The sequence below is a fragment of the Lentinus tigrinus genome (genome assembly GCF_003813185.1).
Source record: "Lentinus tigrinus ALCF2SS1-7 unplaced genomic scaffold L226scaffold_11, whole genome shotgun sequence".
Lineage (NCBI taxonomy): Eukaryota > Fungi > Basidiomycota > Agaricomycetes > Polyporales > Polyporaceae > Lentinus > Lentinus tigrinus.
The window spans coordinates 590572-606406 of record NW_027137920.1 but is presented as its reverse complement, the minus strand read 5'-3'; the positions used below and the strand labels follow the sequence as shown (position 1 = coordinate 606406).

The following is a 15835-nucleotide window of genomic DNA, read 5'->3' as shown; positions in this document are numbered from 1 at the left end:
GCTGCGTGGGTGTCGTCGAGGTGAGGCCCGTGAAGGAAGAAGTCAAGAGGTGGAAATTTGCCGGCCCCGCAAGCTCGACTCGGACATTGACAAGCGCGTACGCATCAGACGCCACACTCGGCAAGAGTGGGCGCTTCTCCGCGCATTCAGCATAATCCCGACCCTGCTGCACTTTGCTTCGTCACTTATCCTTCCACCACCTCCACCTGTCTTCGTCACTGAACAAGCCTTCTTAGGCCAAAAAGTATGTTGTAAGACTCACCAAAACACAATGATGTACTGATGATGTTCTCAGTGCCTGTCGAGACGGCTCTGTACGAGCTTCTCGGAGTCTCAACGACTGCCACCGAAGGTTCCTCCAAGCCACTGCATACGCGGAGGTGTATTGACACACCTATTGGATTTAGATGAGATTAAGAAAGCGTATAGGAAAAAGGTACGTCGTTGCACATCTCTTCTAGTGGCGTATTGCTAACCAACCCTCCAGGCAAGAGAACACCATCCGGTATGTGGTCGATCTGGCTACGGTAGATAGTCGATTTTGACTGGGGACACTTCTTTGATAGGACAAGGTATGTTCTTGGCTGTCTGTTTGTTTTCCGAATTTGCATCAACTGTACCATGCAGAACCCCGATGACCCTGAAGCCGGACAACGGTTCCAAGAGATGGCCGCCGCGTATGCCACTTTCATTCCATCCAATGTCGCAAAATCACTTATTTGGTGCCACAGATACGAGATCCTTAGCTCTGTAGAGACAAGAGAAGCATACGATCGGTATGGCATGGAGGGCATGTCGCGCGGTGGTGCGGGCGGAGGATTCGGTCCCGGGATGGACCCCGCAGATATTTTCGCAGAACTCTTTGGTGCGAGCATGGGCTTCGGCTTCGACTTTGGCCCAGGATCGCGCGGACCGAGACGAAGGAAGGGAGAAGACTCGAACATCCCGTACGAGGTCACGCTGGAGGACCTGTACAACGGCAAGACAGTCAAAATGAACATGGAGAAGGAGGTTGTGTGTGGGGTGTGCAAAGGGTGCGTCCGTTTGCGATCCTCTTGCTGTCCAAGGGTTCTCATACGACTTGTAGCTCTGGCGCGAAGGGTAGTGCGAAGCCGAAGCAGTGTGTGAAGTGTGAGGGCAAGGGATGGACGATGGTCACAACATCAGTAAGTTCCAACCGTTGTATCTAACTGGTCTCATCATGACCATTTCCCTTGTAGTTAGGAGGAAGACTTGGAACGCATAGAGCCATGTGTACAGAGTGCGAAGGGCACGGCGAGAAGCTCAGAGAAAAGGATCGGTGCGTATATCAGTCAAATTCACCTTCTCGGCTGTTACCTACACTATCACAGGTGTAAGAAGTGCAAGGGAAACAAGACTGTCAAGGAGAAGACGCGGCAAGAGATCTACATTGAACGCGGCATGGCGGATCGACAAAGGATCGTACTTGCGGGCGCGGGTGATGAAGAGGTACGTCAAACACACCATATAACAGTACAACTCATATCTTCATGCCACAACAGCCCGGTATCCCTCCAGGAGATGTGATCTTCACGCTGAAGACGAAGCCGCACGATTCTTTCGAGCGATCAGGCTCTGACCTGCTCACCACAGTGCATATTACACTGTCCGAGGCTCTGCTCGGATTCTCGCGGATTCTGCTCACACACCTTGATGGACGGGGCGTACATGTAACAAGTCCGAAGGGCAAGATCATCAAGCCTGGCGATAGCATAGTCCTTCGTGGTGAGGGTATGCCCCACTACAAGACGCCTGATCACAAGGGCAACCTCTATGTCATGCTCGAGATCGACATGCCAGAAGAGAGCTGGCTGAAGACAATTGATCCTCAGGTATGTTGTCTTATGCGGCAGCCCAAGCTCCGGATCTCACCAGATGTGGTCTCAGGCTCTTGAAGCAATCCTACCGCCGAAGAAGCCGGAGATGGATCCGAAGCCTGCAGTGGTGGACGAGGTGCCGTTTGAAGCGAGCGACATCGTCGACGTGCGTGAAACGCCTTTCCCCGCTGGTTCAAACTTCTTTGATCACCCATCTGGTTTCCAGTTCGGCGATGGCGACGAGGCCGACTGGGAGGACGACGAGGATGACGAGGATGGCGAACCGGAGTGCCGGCCGCAGTAGATGTGGCCGTGGCGCTTTTCTTACTTCAACATCGTGCTCACGTTCCCTCCATTGATTCACACGACACGCTCTTTCACGACGATGACGATAGAATAGACACAAAATACTCGGGCCTCTTGCGTCGACACACTCGTATTGTATCAGCACCTATTCAACACATACCCCCGACTCAGCATGCTGCTTGTTCATTCATTCTGGCTTTGGTGTACGTATATACATGCTGTCCAGCTTGGTTCCAAGACGTTGAGAGTACAATGCGCTCGACGCCTTGTCATTGTCCGAGGTGAGTCTGGCGCACCCTGACAACACAAGCGAGCCCAAATAGGCATAGTTGTCTTTGTTTGGCCACCAGCGGGCGGGATAGGCGCCGGGAGGGGGCAGGCGGTCGCGCGTGTTCGCGGAGGTCGACCACAACCACGACACGCGACAGACGCACGGCCTACATGCCCCCGCCCCCGTTCTCATCGACAAGCCAGCCACGCTTCCTGCATCTCATCTCCAAAATCTTCCGCTTCTTCCTGCGCATTTCCCGCTCTTGAACACGCGAGTTACATGTCCTTCTCGAGCACACCTCTCGGTCAAGGCAGACGTCTAGATCACCACACCTTTCTCAACAAGAACAACCCCAACGCAGCCCAACGCCGCGCGATACCTACCTCATACTCGTACGGGTGCGTGGCCTCGCGTCGCCTTTCATTTATATGCGCGGCTGATAGTGGATTAGAGCACCTACCGTCGGTTCGCGCTCGCCCCCCAAGCCCGACAAAGCCCCCCTCCCCCAGGAAGACGACCCAGAGGAACCCGCTCTCGTCCGCTTCGCCCGTCTCAAGCAGCGCGAGCAGACTTCTCAGGCGCAGCCATCTCGCTCTGTGGGTCCCCGTACCGTTGCCTCTCCACCTCACCCAGAGAAGTGGAGTGTCCGGGACACGTCTGTTAATATTGTCAGCGCAATTACCCAGGCCGCGACCTCCAACTCCTTTGACATCTCCGCCGCAAACTCTAGCAACGCTAGCGGCAGCAACACGAGCTACGCTACCGCGAACAATACAGCCATGAACCCCAACGAAGCCTGGGCGTCCGGTATCCGGAAGCAGCCCATGGTCCCTCGTAGTACCTCAGTCGAGTACGAAAAGGAGACCCAGTCCACCATCAACCGCCGACTCGCCCCTCCTCCCAACCGCCTATCACAACAGGCCCGTGTGGCCCGCCCAGTATCGAAGACCGCGTCCGTACGTCATGTGCCTGACTCGGAGGGAGAGGAAGAGGTCCAGCCAAACGGGCGCGCGAAGACTCCTTTGGAACAAGGCTACGACTTTGTCCGACGTGTCATTCCCGCTACCTTCCTCTTGCGTGAGCGGTCGCAGGAGCCCGAGAACTCTTTCGCAAATGGGAACGAGAGCGCACGCGATCAGTCGAGTTACGATTACTCCGCGGAGGAACGCGAGTTCCAAGCTGGAAACGGATCTCAGAAACCGACTTCTCGACGTAATGTAGCCCAACATCGCAAGAACCGCATGTCGACTGACAACAAGGCCTACCGGCCAACTATGTCTGATCTCGAGGAATCCGACGAGGACTTCGAGGAGGACGGCAAGCGGACGCGACGCAAGAAGAAGAAGACTGGCCCCGCCGGGGGTCCTCTTACTACCTTACCCGTCGCAGGCTACGACAAGCGTAAGAAGAAGAAGAAGGGCGCAAGAGGAGAGAACGGAGCGGCAGAAGATGAGGAGGAGGGAAGCTCTGTGGAAGATGAGCAAGCTAGCGAACAGGTGCGTACGCCTGTACATAACCGGCAAACTGCCCTCTCAGACTCTGAGTAGCGATCACAACGCGGAACCACACCGTTCCAGAGAGCACCTTCAATAGCTAGAGGGTCTGTCCCACCCCTCGCTCGACAGGTTTCAGTCCCTCCAACACAGTATGACTCTAGTGGTCTCAATCATTCGACGGATCTCGAGGGAGGAGCACTATCCGAGCTTGAAGAAATTCCACCACAGATTGATGGCGCGTTCCCTCCAACGAAGAACTCCTTCTCTGTAGGGGCCACTCTTGGACGCGTAGTGCATGAACTCGCTCGCGCGATTACCTGGTTCTTCCGCACTCTTGTGTCGATCATCACCTCCATCCCGCTCGCGCTTGTGCGGCTCAAGCTCCACAAATATGCGTTGGCTGGTATCTCCATTTGGTTGGCATGGCGTGCGCTCAACAGCGGAATGCTTGACCTAAGCAAGATCCCCATCCCCCGTGGTCACGCGCCTGTTTACCATGCTCCCGAGATCCCTGCTGCCGACCTCGCCGCACTCTCAGCGCGCCTCCAGACCCTCGAGAAGGCTTTTGCGAGCCTTTCGCTCGACTCGGAACGCTCCCGTCTCTACATCGAGGGTGACGCCAAGCACCGTCAGGATGTCTTTGGTCGGATCGGTTCGCTGGAGACCCGGGTACAGAAGGAGAGCATCCGGGCACAGGACGCCGAGAGCAAGTTCCGCGCCTCGACGAGCGACGGAATCAATGCCGTCAAGAAGGAGATCACCCAGTTGTCCTCTCAGCTGCAGCAACTCCGAGATGCGGATGCACGCAGGCCATCTATTGGCAGCGACGATGAGGCACGTGCTAAGCTCAAGGCTTTGGAGGAGCGTGTCGGTACAGTAGAGGGTGGTGTCAAGGAGGCGATGGAGCTTGGCAAGAACGCAATCAAGGCCGGTGTCGTTACTGGCAAGATTGCGCACTGGTGGGAGAATGTCGCCTCTGGCAAGACGAAGGGCGTCACCATCAAGTCCTCGGACGGCCAGGATGTCACTGCACTCATCGACCAGCTCGTCAACAGGGCCGTCATGCGTACATCAAAGGACACGCTTGCTCGTGTAGACTTCGCCCTCCACTCTGGTGGTGCGCGCATCATTCCCTCCCTCACCAGCGAAACTCTCGAGGTCCGTCCAGGGAGCCTAACCGGCCAGCTCAAGGGCCTCCTCACCGGCGGGAATGGCTACGCCATCGGCCGCCCTCCTGTTACTGCGCTGCACCACGAGATTCACACCGGACACTGCTGGCCGTTTGGCGGCGAACAGGGTCAACTTGGTGTTGCACTCGCAGCTCCTGTCTACATCACCGATGTGACCATCGACCACGTCGCCAAGGAGGTCGCGATGGACATGCGCTCCGCCCCGCGCCAAATGGAGCTGTGGGGTATGGTCGAGGGTCGGGACAATGTCGCGAAGCTCCGCGAGTGGCGCGAACGACAGGCCGAGAAGCGCGAGGCGGCGGAGTCTGCTGGCCAGTCTCTTCCCCCAAGCCCCCTGGACGTCCCATATCCGCGCACATTGCCGCGGAACCCGGAGTACGTGCGCGTCGCGAACTTCACGTACGACATCCATGCGTCTGCGAACATTCAGACGTTCCCCGTACATGAGGAGATCAAGGAGCTCGGGATCGACTTCGGCGTCGTCGTGCTGCTGGTGAAGAGCAATTGGGGCAAAGACGAGTTCACGTGCCTCTATCGCATGCGTGTGCACGGCGAGCGAATGGGCGAGGTGCCGCTGCCATATCCGGAGGAGTCTGCATAGGAGAGACGAAGATGAGGAGAAGAGGAAGGAGGAGCCTATGCATCCATCCCCATACCCTTCCATGCCCTATGCATCCCGCTCTCGCATCGCACTTATGCCTTCCGCTTTCCATCACACAACGCAACGCAACGCAGCATCGCATTCATAGGCATCAAGTACCCCCCGCACAACGCACGTCCCGCTCACGCTCACGCATACAATTTATGACCGTCATGACCTCTCTTCCTCCATTTACCTACCGGCTTACGAATCGAGTTTGTTTAATTCCTTCACTTATGCCTGACTCGTGTAGGCTCTGCTTTCCTTCCTTCCCGTTCGCACGCATGACGTACACCTCCGTCCGTCCGTCCGTCCATCCATGCTTTCTTGCTTCATCTCTACACTGTTCCTCTCCTTCCCTCTATGAGTTTCGTCTCGGTGTCTGTCGACTCTCATTTCTCCACTCTACTAAGTACTACTTATGTCGTATCTGCTGTCTCCGTGGTCTATCCTGCTGTGACGAGCTGTTTCAATGTATTAGTACCGTCCGGGAACAATGAACACGAAGCTTAAGCCTCTTTGATCATAGGGTATGTAGGGAGACATAGATATGTATGCGACGGCCACAACTCAGATACATAGATAGACAGCACATAGGCTAGCTGGTCGTAGATACGTGACAATAATATATTACATTCCTTCTCTCTTTCTCTACCGTAGCACGTCAATGGCTCATCCTCATCGTCGTGCAACTCAGCTCACAAGCCGCCGGGCATACCAGGCGCACCAGCAGCAGTGCGCGACTCCGACGCTCCTCCACCTCCTCCGTCGAGATTCAGCTCAAGGTCGAGCTGCCGCGCGAGCTCCATGTCGCGCTCTTCCTGCTCACGCAGCTTCCGCTGCCGCTCCTCCTCTTCCTGCTTGAGCTTCAGGGCGATCTGCCGGTCGCGCTCCTCCCTGCTCGGCTCCTTCGGCTTCGGAGCACTGGCTGCTGGCTTGGGCTGGACAGGTGCCGCCTGCGGGTGCTTCGGCGGCTTAGGCTGGGCCTGAGGAGGTTGAGAGTACGAATACGATGGTGTGGCAGAGGTGCGCTCGTCCTTCGGGAGCGGGAGGGGAGTCTGGTAGCGGGCCTGGAGGTACGGGTCCGGCAAGTCGAAGTTTTGCTCGCGTCTGTAGCCGTTCGCATCTGCGTTCGCGTCAGGGTACCCTACTCCGTATGGGGGGTAAGGCGGAGGCTGCACGGGGGGTTGAGGCTGGGACACTGGCGGCGCACCGTACCACGAACTGACTGGCGGGGAGCTGTACCCCTCATACGAGTGCGGTCGCGGGGCAGGGGCGGTGTACTCGGGGTACGGCCGCGCTTGTGGAGTGATGTAGTCCCCTGCGCCGTAGTATGTCTGTGGACGCGGCGGAGGGTTGTATGCTGGAATTTCGAGAGCCGCGTTGTATACTGGAATTTCGGGGGCCGGGTTGTATGCTGGAATTTCGAGAGCCGCGTTGTACGCTGGTATTTCTGGTGCGGGTATCTGCGGTTCGGGTATATAAGGAGCTGGACCTGGGGCAGGAGGAGCAGGCTGAGCTTGAGCTGGAGGTCGAGAGGCGCCGCCGCCCGGACGGAGGTAGGGCGGGATGGACTCTAGTGGGGGGTTGGGTGGCGAGTGACGGACGGGCGCAGGCGGGGAAGGGTCACGAGGCGCGTGCGTGCGCACGGAGTGCTCTGGAGGTAGCAAACCTCCGCCTGCTTTGGGGCTGGTGCGGACAGGCGCGCCTCCCCCAGGACGGAGGATCGAGGGTATCGACGGTGGGGGTGCAGCTTCTTCCGGGAGGGGAGGAAGGACGTCGTGCTTGTGCGCAGGGCTGTGGCCGGGGTGACCGTGGGGCGTAGGGGTTGCCTGAGGGGGAGAGGCAGGGTACGCATACGAAGACTCTGGACGCTTCAGGCGGTCCTTGGGCTCCCACTTGGACGGACGGCGCTGTGGCGGGGGCGCGGCAGAGTAGAAGGTCATCTCAAGGAAAACGTCTCCGCGATGCTGTCCGTCCTCCATCTGCAGCGGGACCCAGTCTGACAGTAGGGGCGTCGCGCTGAGCAATCCTGCTCGCGAAGAGTGGAATGTGTGTGCTCACCATCGAACTCGCCCGTCTTCAACGTCTCTGAGATGTCCACCTCACCGCGCCCGACCAATTCGTCCGACCTGGGCTCCTTCGAGTAGCAAGCAATCTCGAGCTTCCTCGTCTCATCGGACACGGGCTTGTAGATAGGGAAACGGAGCTCCTCGTCCCAGACGGGGTGCTGCCCTCCGCGGACATCGGTCTTCGTCTTCTTCGTGACCTTGCTCAAGGTCGCTTGTGCGTACACATCCTGCTTGTGGATGGTGTGCTTGTCACGGAGATTGCGGGCTTTGAGGACGACGACGACAAGGGTTCCGATTTCCTTGCTCATGCTCACGTCTAAGTTTGCCATTGTGCAGTCAGCAGACCGCAATCTGGAAAATGACGCTGATATGAGTAGTACTCACGGTACTCCGCAGCGGGATGTTAATGTCCTAATTACTGGCACGCGATCGCTGCCTGAGTTGTCCCCGAACGCGAGGCTTGCCGTTGACAGCAGGGGTGGAATGGGGAAGGGGTGGTGGAGGAAGTTTCGTAGTAGCTGATCCTTTCTACGTCGTCATGGAGTGGCGTTTTATCTGGGCAGCTGGGAAACAGCGAGCACAGAGCTTGGACATAGTGCTCGGCACCAAGGCACAGCCGCTCGCTGTCGTCGTTGCGCTGTGCAGCTGCTGATCACCGCATGGCCAAGTTGCTGTACTTTGGGTGCTGTTATTCGTCGGATGTGTTGCATGGGGCAGACGGAGAGTTTTGAGGAGACAAGAAGACATTGTCCTTCGGAAGCAGCCACCGGTAAACTCGGGGGCAGATTGGAACCCATCCGCTCACCGAGCCCGGCTACTGTTTACGTTTCCTCTCAGCGACTCGGTGTTGGCGGCAAGCACACGTATACAGATGACATAAAATTCGGGGCACACAGGCGACGCCAAAGCTTGAAAAATGTTTGAGCAGCATCCTGGTTATTGCCTGGCAAGGTCGCTCGGTGTGGGCGGCAAGCGTATGCTATTGGGATGACGCAAACTCGTCGGATTTTCGGGGGTAAACCACATAACCGGTGCGGGGAGGGCGTCTGCTGTCTATGTGCCTGCTTAGTTCCTCGAGCGCTATCATTAGCACCCACTCGCTGCCGCACCCCGGCCGCGGCTTTCTGTTATCTTCGCACCCCAATGCGGCCATGCGAATACCTCCACGAAAAACTATATGTACGCCTGGCCAGACGGGAGCGTTTCCTCGTCCTCCCGCAGATTCTCCTCGAGTCGCCTACATTGTCTGAGCGTGCCAGCCATTCCCGCCAAGTCAGATGGCGGAAGAGAAGCTCACAACGGTTGACTCTAACGATTCTGACGTCGAGAAGGGACAGGTCGACGATGCCACTGTAACCGAGGCAAAGGACAACATCCGTCCCTCCCACAACATTGACCTCGACACCGGCGAGGAACACGTCCGGTTTCGCAGACACTGGTGGCAAATATGGTGAGTGCTCTTGTCTGTTCGTGGTGAAGTGATCTTGCGGCTGTGGGTTTACCAGCGCTCTGCATCCTGTTTGAGTTTTCCCCGTCTTGGGCATGAGTATGAGTAGGACCTGTGATACAGCGATTGCCATCGGGGGGTTAACCTCTGTACCTTGAGTTCTTACGCTGCCTGTCAGGTACCCGAAGGATCCTCCACCGCCGGCTCCCAAGTCTCTCGACGATGCCACTACCATACCTTTAGTGTATGCCTCGATCTTCACCATTCTAACCTACAGATGGATAAATCCCTTAATGGTACGTCGCCTTCGTCTGCACATACAGAACCAACTTTTTATGCACGTTCTCCAGAGCCTCGGATACCAGCGCACTCTCCAGGCAACCGACCTCTGGAAGATGGATCACAGCCGCGAGTCCGGGAACCTCGGTGCGCAGCTCGACGAAGCATGGGCACGCCGCGTCAAGGTAGCCAACGACTGGAACACGCGCCTCGCCAACGGCGAGATCAAACCCGGCATCTGCAAACGCTCCAAGTGGGCCATGCAGGCTCTCCGAGGCAAGGGTAGCTATCGTGAGCGGCGTGCCGCCCTCGAGACGCACTGGCGTGAGGTCGACGGGCGCAAGCAGGCCAGTCTGGCGTGGACGCTGAACGATGTGCTCGGGCGGGACTTCTGGTTTGGTGGACTGTTCAAGGTCTTTGGCGACACGGCGCAGCTCATGGGCCCGCTCCTCGTCAAGGCGATCATCAACTTTGGCAAAGAACACGTCGCTGCCGTCAATGCCGGGCACACTCCGCCCAATATCGGGCGCGGTGTCGGCATGGCCATCGGGCTGCTCTGCACGACCGTAACGGCTTCTGTGTGCCAGCACCAGGTGCGTGCCCTGCTGCTGGTCCCCGAGTCACGACACGACACTGAGCAATGAGCACTCGCTGTAGTTCTTCTGGCGCTCCATGACCACGGGACTGCTCGCCCGCGCATCGTTGATCAGCTCAATATACAAGCGCGGCGTGAGTCTCACCGGCAAGGCTCGCACGTCCCTCCCCAATGCGGCACTCGTGACCCATATATCGACGGACGTGAGTAATCGCCTGATCAGTCGGCGTGCAGCCACCAGATAACACTCCTTGTGGCGTCCCCAGGTCTCCCGCATTGATGCCTGCGCGCAGTGGTTCGTAAGTAATCGCCCTTCCGCTCGTTGTTTCAACGCTGTGCTTCCGTCCGTGCCTGGCTGACAAGTTGGTACCAATCGTACGGCCGGAATTTCGACGTCATTATCTTGTAGCACGCCGGTGAGTCCCAAAACGCCACCACGCCTTGTTCCCTTCGCTCGGCCGTCGCTTGCGGGGATAACCTATCAGACGGGCTTGCTGACAACGAAATGCTGTGCAGTGTGGACCGCACCGATACAAGTGACAATATGCTTGATAATCTTGTTGGTCCAGGTGCGTTCTTGGCGTGCTCATCGAGATAACCATGTCGCGCGTGTTCTAACCTTACATACCTCTGCGCCTCGACGCCATGATAGCTGGGCCCCTCGGCATTGGCGGGATTCTCGCTTTTCCTGTTGATTATCCCGATCCAGGAACGTGTCATGTCCTTCCAGTTCCGCACGGGCAAGAAGTCGTTGCGCTGGACGGACAGGCGGGCAAAGATCATTCTTGAGGTTCTGGGTGCGTATATCTCGCATATGTGTCGGAACGGGACGTTGATATCGTCATTCAGGTGCAATGCGTGTCGTGAAGTACTTCTGCTATGAGCAACCGTTCTTGAAGCGTGAGTTCAGAGTATCCCCATGAATGCAGAGACCGCTTGGAAGTTGAAACACTGATCACAGGCATCTTCGACATCCGGAGCAAGGAGCTCCAGGGGACGCGCAAGATCCAGATCGCCCGCTCAGCCAAGTAAGGCATAACCACCTCTCCCATACGTCCCACACTCCTCACACAAATCCATCCACCCAACAGCATCGCCGCAGCGTACTCCGTTCCCATATGCGCCGCCACGATCGCGTTCGTAACCTACACTGCAACCGCGCATGACTTCGACGTCGCCATCATCTTCGCCTCGCTCTCGCTCTTCCAGCTGCTCCGGCAGCCGCTCATGTTCCTTCCCCGAGCGCTCTCGGCCACAACGGACGCGCAGAATGCGCTCGTGCGCTTGACGAAGGTGTTCAACGCGGAGACGAAGGATCCTGCGGATGCGATCGCGATCAACCCCGAGCAGGAACTCGCGGTCGAGGTCAAGGGCGCGACCTTCGAGTGGGAGGAGAGCAAGGCTGCTGGGGACATGATGAGTACCCCGGGCAAGGGTGGCCCGAAGGGGAAGGATAAGCACAAGGACAAGGCGGACGGGAACGACGCGGCGACGACGAATGCGGGTCCGCCGTTCCAGATCAAGGACGTTACAATGCTCGTGCCCAAGGGTACACTGGTGGCCGTTGTCGGATCCGTTGGCAGGTACGTTCCATATGCCTTCCCTTTGCACTATGATCAGTAATTTAATCTGACTTACATGGAACAGCGGCAAGGTATGCTATCTGTAATGGGGATTCTTGCTCCGACTACTAACTGCCTCCTAGTCAAGTTTGCTCCAGGGCCTCATCGGCGAGATGCGCAAGGTTAAGGGTCATGTGTCCTTTGGCGGCCGTGTCGCGTACTGCTCGCAGACGGCATGGATCCAGAACGCGACACTGGTAGGATCCTTGCTCAGCAATTTTAGTCGAGTCCCGCTGACCTCTCCACCAGCGTGAGAACGTCCTTTTCGGGCAGCCTTTTGACGAGGACAAGGTGAGCTCTCCCCGCTTTAGATCTGAATGGCTCGTTGATCCCCTCACGTAGTATTGGAAGGCCATCGAGCAGGCGTCGCTCCTACCGGATTTGCAGGTCCTCGGCGACGGTGATTTGACAGAGGTGATTGTTTCTCCCCGTGCAGTTCAATGTCCCAGCCTCTCAATATTCCACCATAGATCGGCGAGAAGGGTATCAATCTGAGTGGTGGGCAGAAGCAACGAGTGCGTGTCCCGCAAGACTATATATTTGCACGTGACCCAGTTCACGAGCGTACGATTGTTAACAGGTAAACATCGCTCGGGCTCTCTACTACGACGCGGACGTCGTCATCTTCGACGACCCCTTGTCAGCCGTCGACGCGCATGTAGGAAAGGCTCTCTTCGCCGATGCGATTATCGGTGCTCTGCGCAACCGTGGCAAGACTGTCATCCTCGTGACCCATGCCTTGCACTTCTTGTCTCAGTGCGACTACGTCTACACGCTCAAGGTATGCCCCTGCCCATCAACCCCAAAACATGAGCGTAATTATCTTATGTCCCTTCGTCAGAACGGTCGCATTGAAGAGCAGGGTACCTACGCTGATCTCATGACCAATGGCAAGGAGTTCGCCCGTCTCATGCAGGAGTTCGGTGGTAAGACGCAGGAGGAGGAAGACGAGGCCGAAGCCGAAGAGTACATCGCCGAATCGGCCAAGCCCCTGGCCCCCGCTGTCGACGACGCAAAGAACAAGTCTGAGTCCGTTCAGCGCAAAGGTGCAGGTACAGGCAAGCTAGAGGGTCGCCTCATCGTCCGCGAGAAGCGCACTACCGGCTCTGTCAGCTGGAAGGGTGAGGCTTCTCTGCGCAGCCGATGGTTGTATAACGGCTGATTTCACGACTCCCAGTTTATGGTGATTATATCGCAGCGGCGCGCGCGTATTTCACTGGCCCGCTCTTGATCCTCTGCATGTTGGCGATGCAAGGCAGCTCAATCATGAATAACTACACGCTGATCTGGTGGCAGGCCAAGTACGTCCTCTATCTGCTCGTGCAACGTCACTGTGTACTGTGAACTCACAGTGTCTTAGCACGTGGGATCGGCCGAACTCCTTCTATCAGATCTTGTACGCCATGCTCGGTATCGCCCAGGCTCTGTTCACCTTCGCTGTGTGAGTAGTTCGCTTTGCGGCCACTGCGAGTGATGAAATGCTCACGTTGTTGTAGGGGTATGGTCATGGATGAGATGGGTTACTTCGTGTCTCAGAACCTGCACCACGACTCCATTCGCAACATCTTCTACGCCCCGATGTCGTTCTTTGACACCACGGTAGGCACTTGGGTTGTCCTAGTTACTGTGGCTCCGCTCTGACGCGTCTGTAGCCCATGGGCCGGATCTTGAGCGTGTTCGGAAAGGACATAGAGAGTAAGTGGTATCACACTGATCATTTGTTTGCATGGACTCATGCGTCCTTCACCTCAAGACATCGATAACCAGCTTCCCGGTGAGCTGTTCATGCACTTTATGTACGAACATGTTTGCTGATTAAGTCTTCTGATAGTGTCTATGCGTCTATGTCAGTAGGGTTTTGTTGAGTCAGGAGTGATTCAAGTCTGACCTGGTCACTCTGCAGTCATTCTCACCATCGCCAATGTCCTTGGAAGTGTCGTGATTGTCACCGTCATCGAGCACTACTTCAGTAAGTGGGATCGTTTCTCGCACCGGACTGCCTTTGTAACCGCCAACCCAGTCATCGCTGCCGTCGGAATCTCCGTCGGCTATAACTACTTTGCCGCGTTCTATCGGGCCAGTGCGCGTGAACTGAAACGTCTAGGTAAGGCCATTCTCATGCCACTCATCTCTCGTATGAGTACTGACGGCCCATAGACAACATGCTCCGTTCGCTCCTATACGCTCACTTCGCGGAGTCTCTGTCAGGTCTGCCCACCATTCGCAGCTATGGAGAGGTCGAGCGCTTCCTCCGCGACAACGAGTACTACGTCGATCTAGAGGACAGGGCTGCTTTCTTGACTGTGACGAACCAGAGGTGCGTTTTCGTCTAACCTGCCGGTATACTCTGTTGACACAAAGTAACACAGATGGCTCGCCATCCGTCTGGATATGCTCGGCGGCCTCATGACTTTCATCGTGAGTACAACAGCCTTTCTCAACCTTGCAATATGTCTGATGTCCGTCAACAGGTGGCAATGCTCGCCGTCTCAAATGCTTCTGGCATCAATCCTGCGGAAATCGGTCTGGTCCTAACATACACCAGTAAGCGTCACGGTGCATTGAGCTTCTGTCAACGGCTGATCACTGCTTTATAGCCTCACTGACTCAGCTGTGTGGTATGCTTACTCGGCAATCTGCCGAAGTGGAGGTGAATACGGTAGATGACTTGCCGGAAATGTCTGCTCACGCAATCCTGACAGAACTACATGAGCTCCGTCGAACGCAGTATGTTTCCTCAGCCACTAACTCTATCATCATGTACTGACCTCGTTGCCAGTCGTGCAGTACAGTCGAGAAGACCAGATCCCCCAGGAGGCGCCGCACGAGATCACTGAGCGCAAACCGCCTGCAGATTGGCCTGCTGAAGGAGCTATTGAGTTCAAGGACGTCGTCATGCGGTACCGGCCCGGCTTGCCCTTCGTCCTCAAGGGCCTGTCTATGCAAGTCCACGGCGGCGAGAAAATCGGGGTCGTAGGTAGGACCGGTGCGGGGAAGTCCACGTTGATGTTGGCATTGTTCCGCATCGTCGAGTTGGCTTCTGGCTCTATCACCGTTGATGGGTACGGAAGTTTTCGACATGAGTAACGACGTCATGCTGAAACACCTCTTGCAGCGTCGACATCGCGAAGATTGGGCTGAAGGATTTGCGTAGCAAGATTTCGATCATCCCGCAAGACGTACGTCCATCCTCACTGGTGCATTGATCCTGTGCTGATACATTTATTGCACATAGCCACTCCTGTTCAGCGGTACCATTCGCTCGAACCTGGATCCCTTCAACCTTTACGTACGTAGATCTGCTAAGATTAACCTCGTCTAGTCGCTCACCTCCACGACAGACCGACGCGCAACTATGGGATGCTCTTCATCGATCCTTCCTCGTCGAGTCGCCGAAGGTGGACGTCGACGGCACGCACACGCCTACCTCCCGCTTCAACCTCGACACCGTTATCGAGAGTGAAGGCTCCAATCTCAGTGTGGGCGAGCGTAGCTTGCTGAGTCTTGCTCGTGCGCTGGTCAAGGATAGTCAGGTCGTCGGTATGTGCATCCTCGGACCTAGGTGAGGTATCGCGCTCATACGTCCCACAGTGCTGGACGAGGCCACCGCATCCGTTGATCTTGAGACGGACTCGAAGATCCAGCACACGATTCAGACTCAGTTCCGTCACAAGACCCTCCTGTGCATTGCCCGTGAGTAGTGAACGTCTCCCAGATAGAACTTTCTTTGTAATTGTTCGTTTGGCAGATCGTTTGCGCACCATCATCTCTTATGACCGAATCCTCGTTCTCGAGGCTGGCAAGATTGCGGTAAGTTCTCAATTGAGGCGTTGTGCCATATCCCACTGACATTCCGCAACAGGAATTCGACACCCCACAAAAGCTCTTCAACCTTCCGGACGGGATCTTCCGCGGGATGTGCGAACGCAGTGGCATTACACTAGAGGAGATCGAGCGTTCTCGGTCCAAGATCGCGTAGATTACGAGTACCAGTACATAAGTGGGTTTGGAACGGCATTAGAACATTGTAGAGTTACATTTGGCACGAAAGCACGAGCATAGAGTGATGACAGCCCGAC

At 56.5% G+C, this 15835-nt stretch overlaps 4 protein-coding genes across 4 annotated transcripts; 3 read left to right on the top strand and 1 right to left on the bottom strand.

Moving 5' to 3' along the window:
• Window positions 1–285: 285 nt before the first annotated feature.
• On the top strand, window positions 286–2142 carry L226DRAFT_462551 (DnaJ-domain-containing protein; the record flags this gene model as incomplete). The annotated part of the gene is made up of 9 exons (XM_067675731.1): window positions 286–352; window positions 408–460; window positions 628–677; window positions 732–1034; window positions 1088–1166; window positions 1221–1300; window positions 1353–1470; window positions 1524–1853; window positions 1909–2142. The coding sequence occupies 9 exons, from the start codon at window positions 286–288 to the stop codon at window positions 2140–2142; spliced, it is 1314 nt and encodes a 437-aa protein (XP_067535816.1).
• A 552-nt stretch (window positions 2143–2694) lies between these two features.
• On the top strand, window positions 2695–5702 carry L226DRAFT_570895 (uncharacterized protein; the record flags this gene model as incomplete). The annotated part of the gene is made up of 3 exons (XM_067684488.1): window positions 2695–2813; window positions 2867–3911; window positions 3963–5702. 3 exons carry the CDS (start codon window positions 2695–2697, stop codon window positions 5700–5702), a joined length of 2904 nt encoding a protein of 967 aa, XP_067535815.1.
• A 586-nt stretch (window positions 5703–6288) lies between these two features.
• Window positions 6289–8276, bottom strand: L226DRAFT_58598 (uncharacterized protein). Its single transcript, XM_067685578.1, has 4 exons — window positions 8198–8276; window positions 7806–8129; window positions 6955–7743; window positions 6289–6888 (listed from the first exon to the last, which is right to left on the bottom strand). The coding sequence occupies exons 2-4, from the start codon at window positions 8119–8121 to the stop codon at window positions 6440–6442; spliced, it is 1554 nt and encodes a 517-aa protein (XP_067535814.1). The 5' UTR covers window positions 8122–8129; window positions 8198–8276; the 3' UTR covers window positions 6289–6439.
• A 691-nt stretch (window positions 8277–8967) lies between these two features.
• L226DRAFT_612876 (ABC protein) lies at window positions 8968–15735 on the top strand (the record flags this gene model as incomplete). Its single annotated transcript, XM_067686438.1, has 38 exons — window positions 8968–9263; window positions 9439–9556; window positions 9611–10132; window positions 10197–10337; window positions 10401–10433; window positions 10570–10575; window positions 10650–10703; window positions 10787–10931; window positions 10984–11034; window positions 11096–11162; window positions 11226–11717; window positions 11782–11788; window positions 11840–11953; window positions 12006–12047; window positions 12099–12170; window positions 12227–12271; window positions 12337–12537; window positions 12598–12877; window positions 12934–13057; window positions 13117–13197; window positions 13253–13355; window positions 13409–13451; window positions 13510–13530; window positions 13588–13602; window positions 13660–13725; window positions 13777–13860; window positions 13914–14073; window positions 14126–14174; window positions 14228–14300; window positions 14354–14406; window positions 14459–14483; window positions 14536–14818; window positions 14872–14935; window positions 14992–15045; window positions 15098–15296; window positions 15348–15449; window positions 15505–15566; window positions 15619–15735. Exons 1-38 carry the CDS (start codon window positions 9091–9093, stop codon window positions 15733–15735), a joined length of 4341 nt encoding a protein of 1446 aa, XP_067535813.1. The 5' UTR covers window positions 8968–9090.
• Between the last annotated feature and the right edge of the window lie 100 nt (window positions 15736–15835).

Coding starts and splice junctions, on each gene's coding strand:
- L226DRAFT_58598 (XM_067685578.1), bottom strand. CDS start 8,121: ATGAGCAAGGAAATCGGAACCCTTGTCGTCGTCGTCCTCAAAGCCCGC. Junction 7,744..7,805: donor GAAGACGGGCGAGTTCGATG/GTGAGCACACAC, acceptor CCCTACTGTCAG/ACTGGGTCCCGCTGCAGATG. Junction 6,889..6,954: donor GCCAGTCAGTTCGTGGTACG/GTGCGCCGCCAG, acceptor CATACGGAGTAG/GGTACCCTGACGCGAACGCA.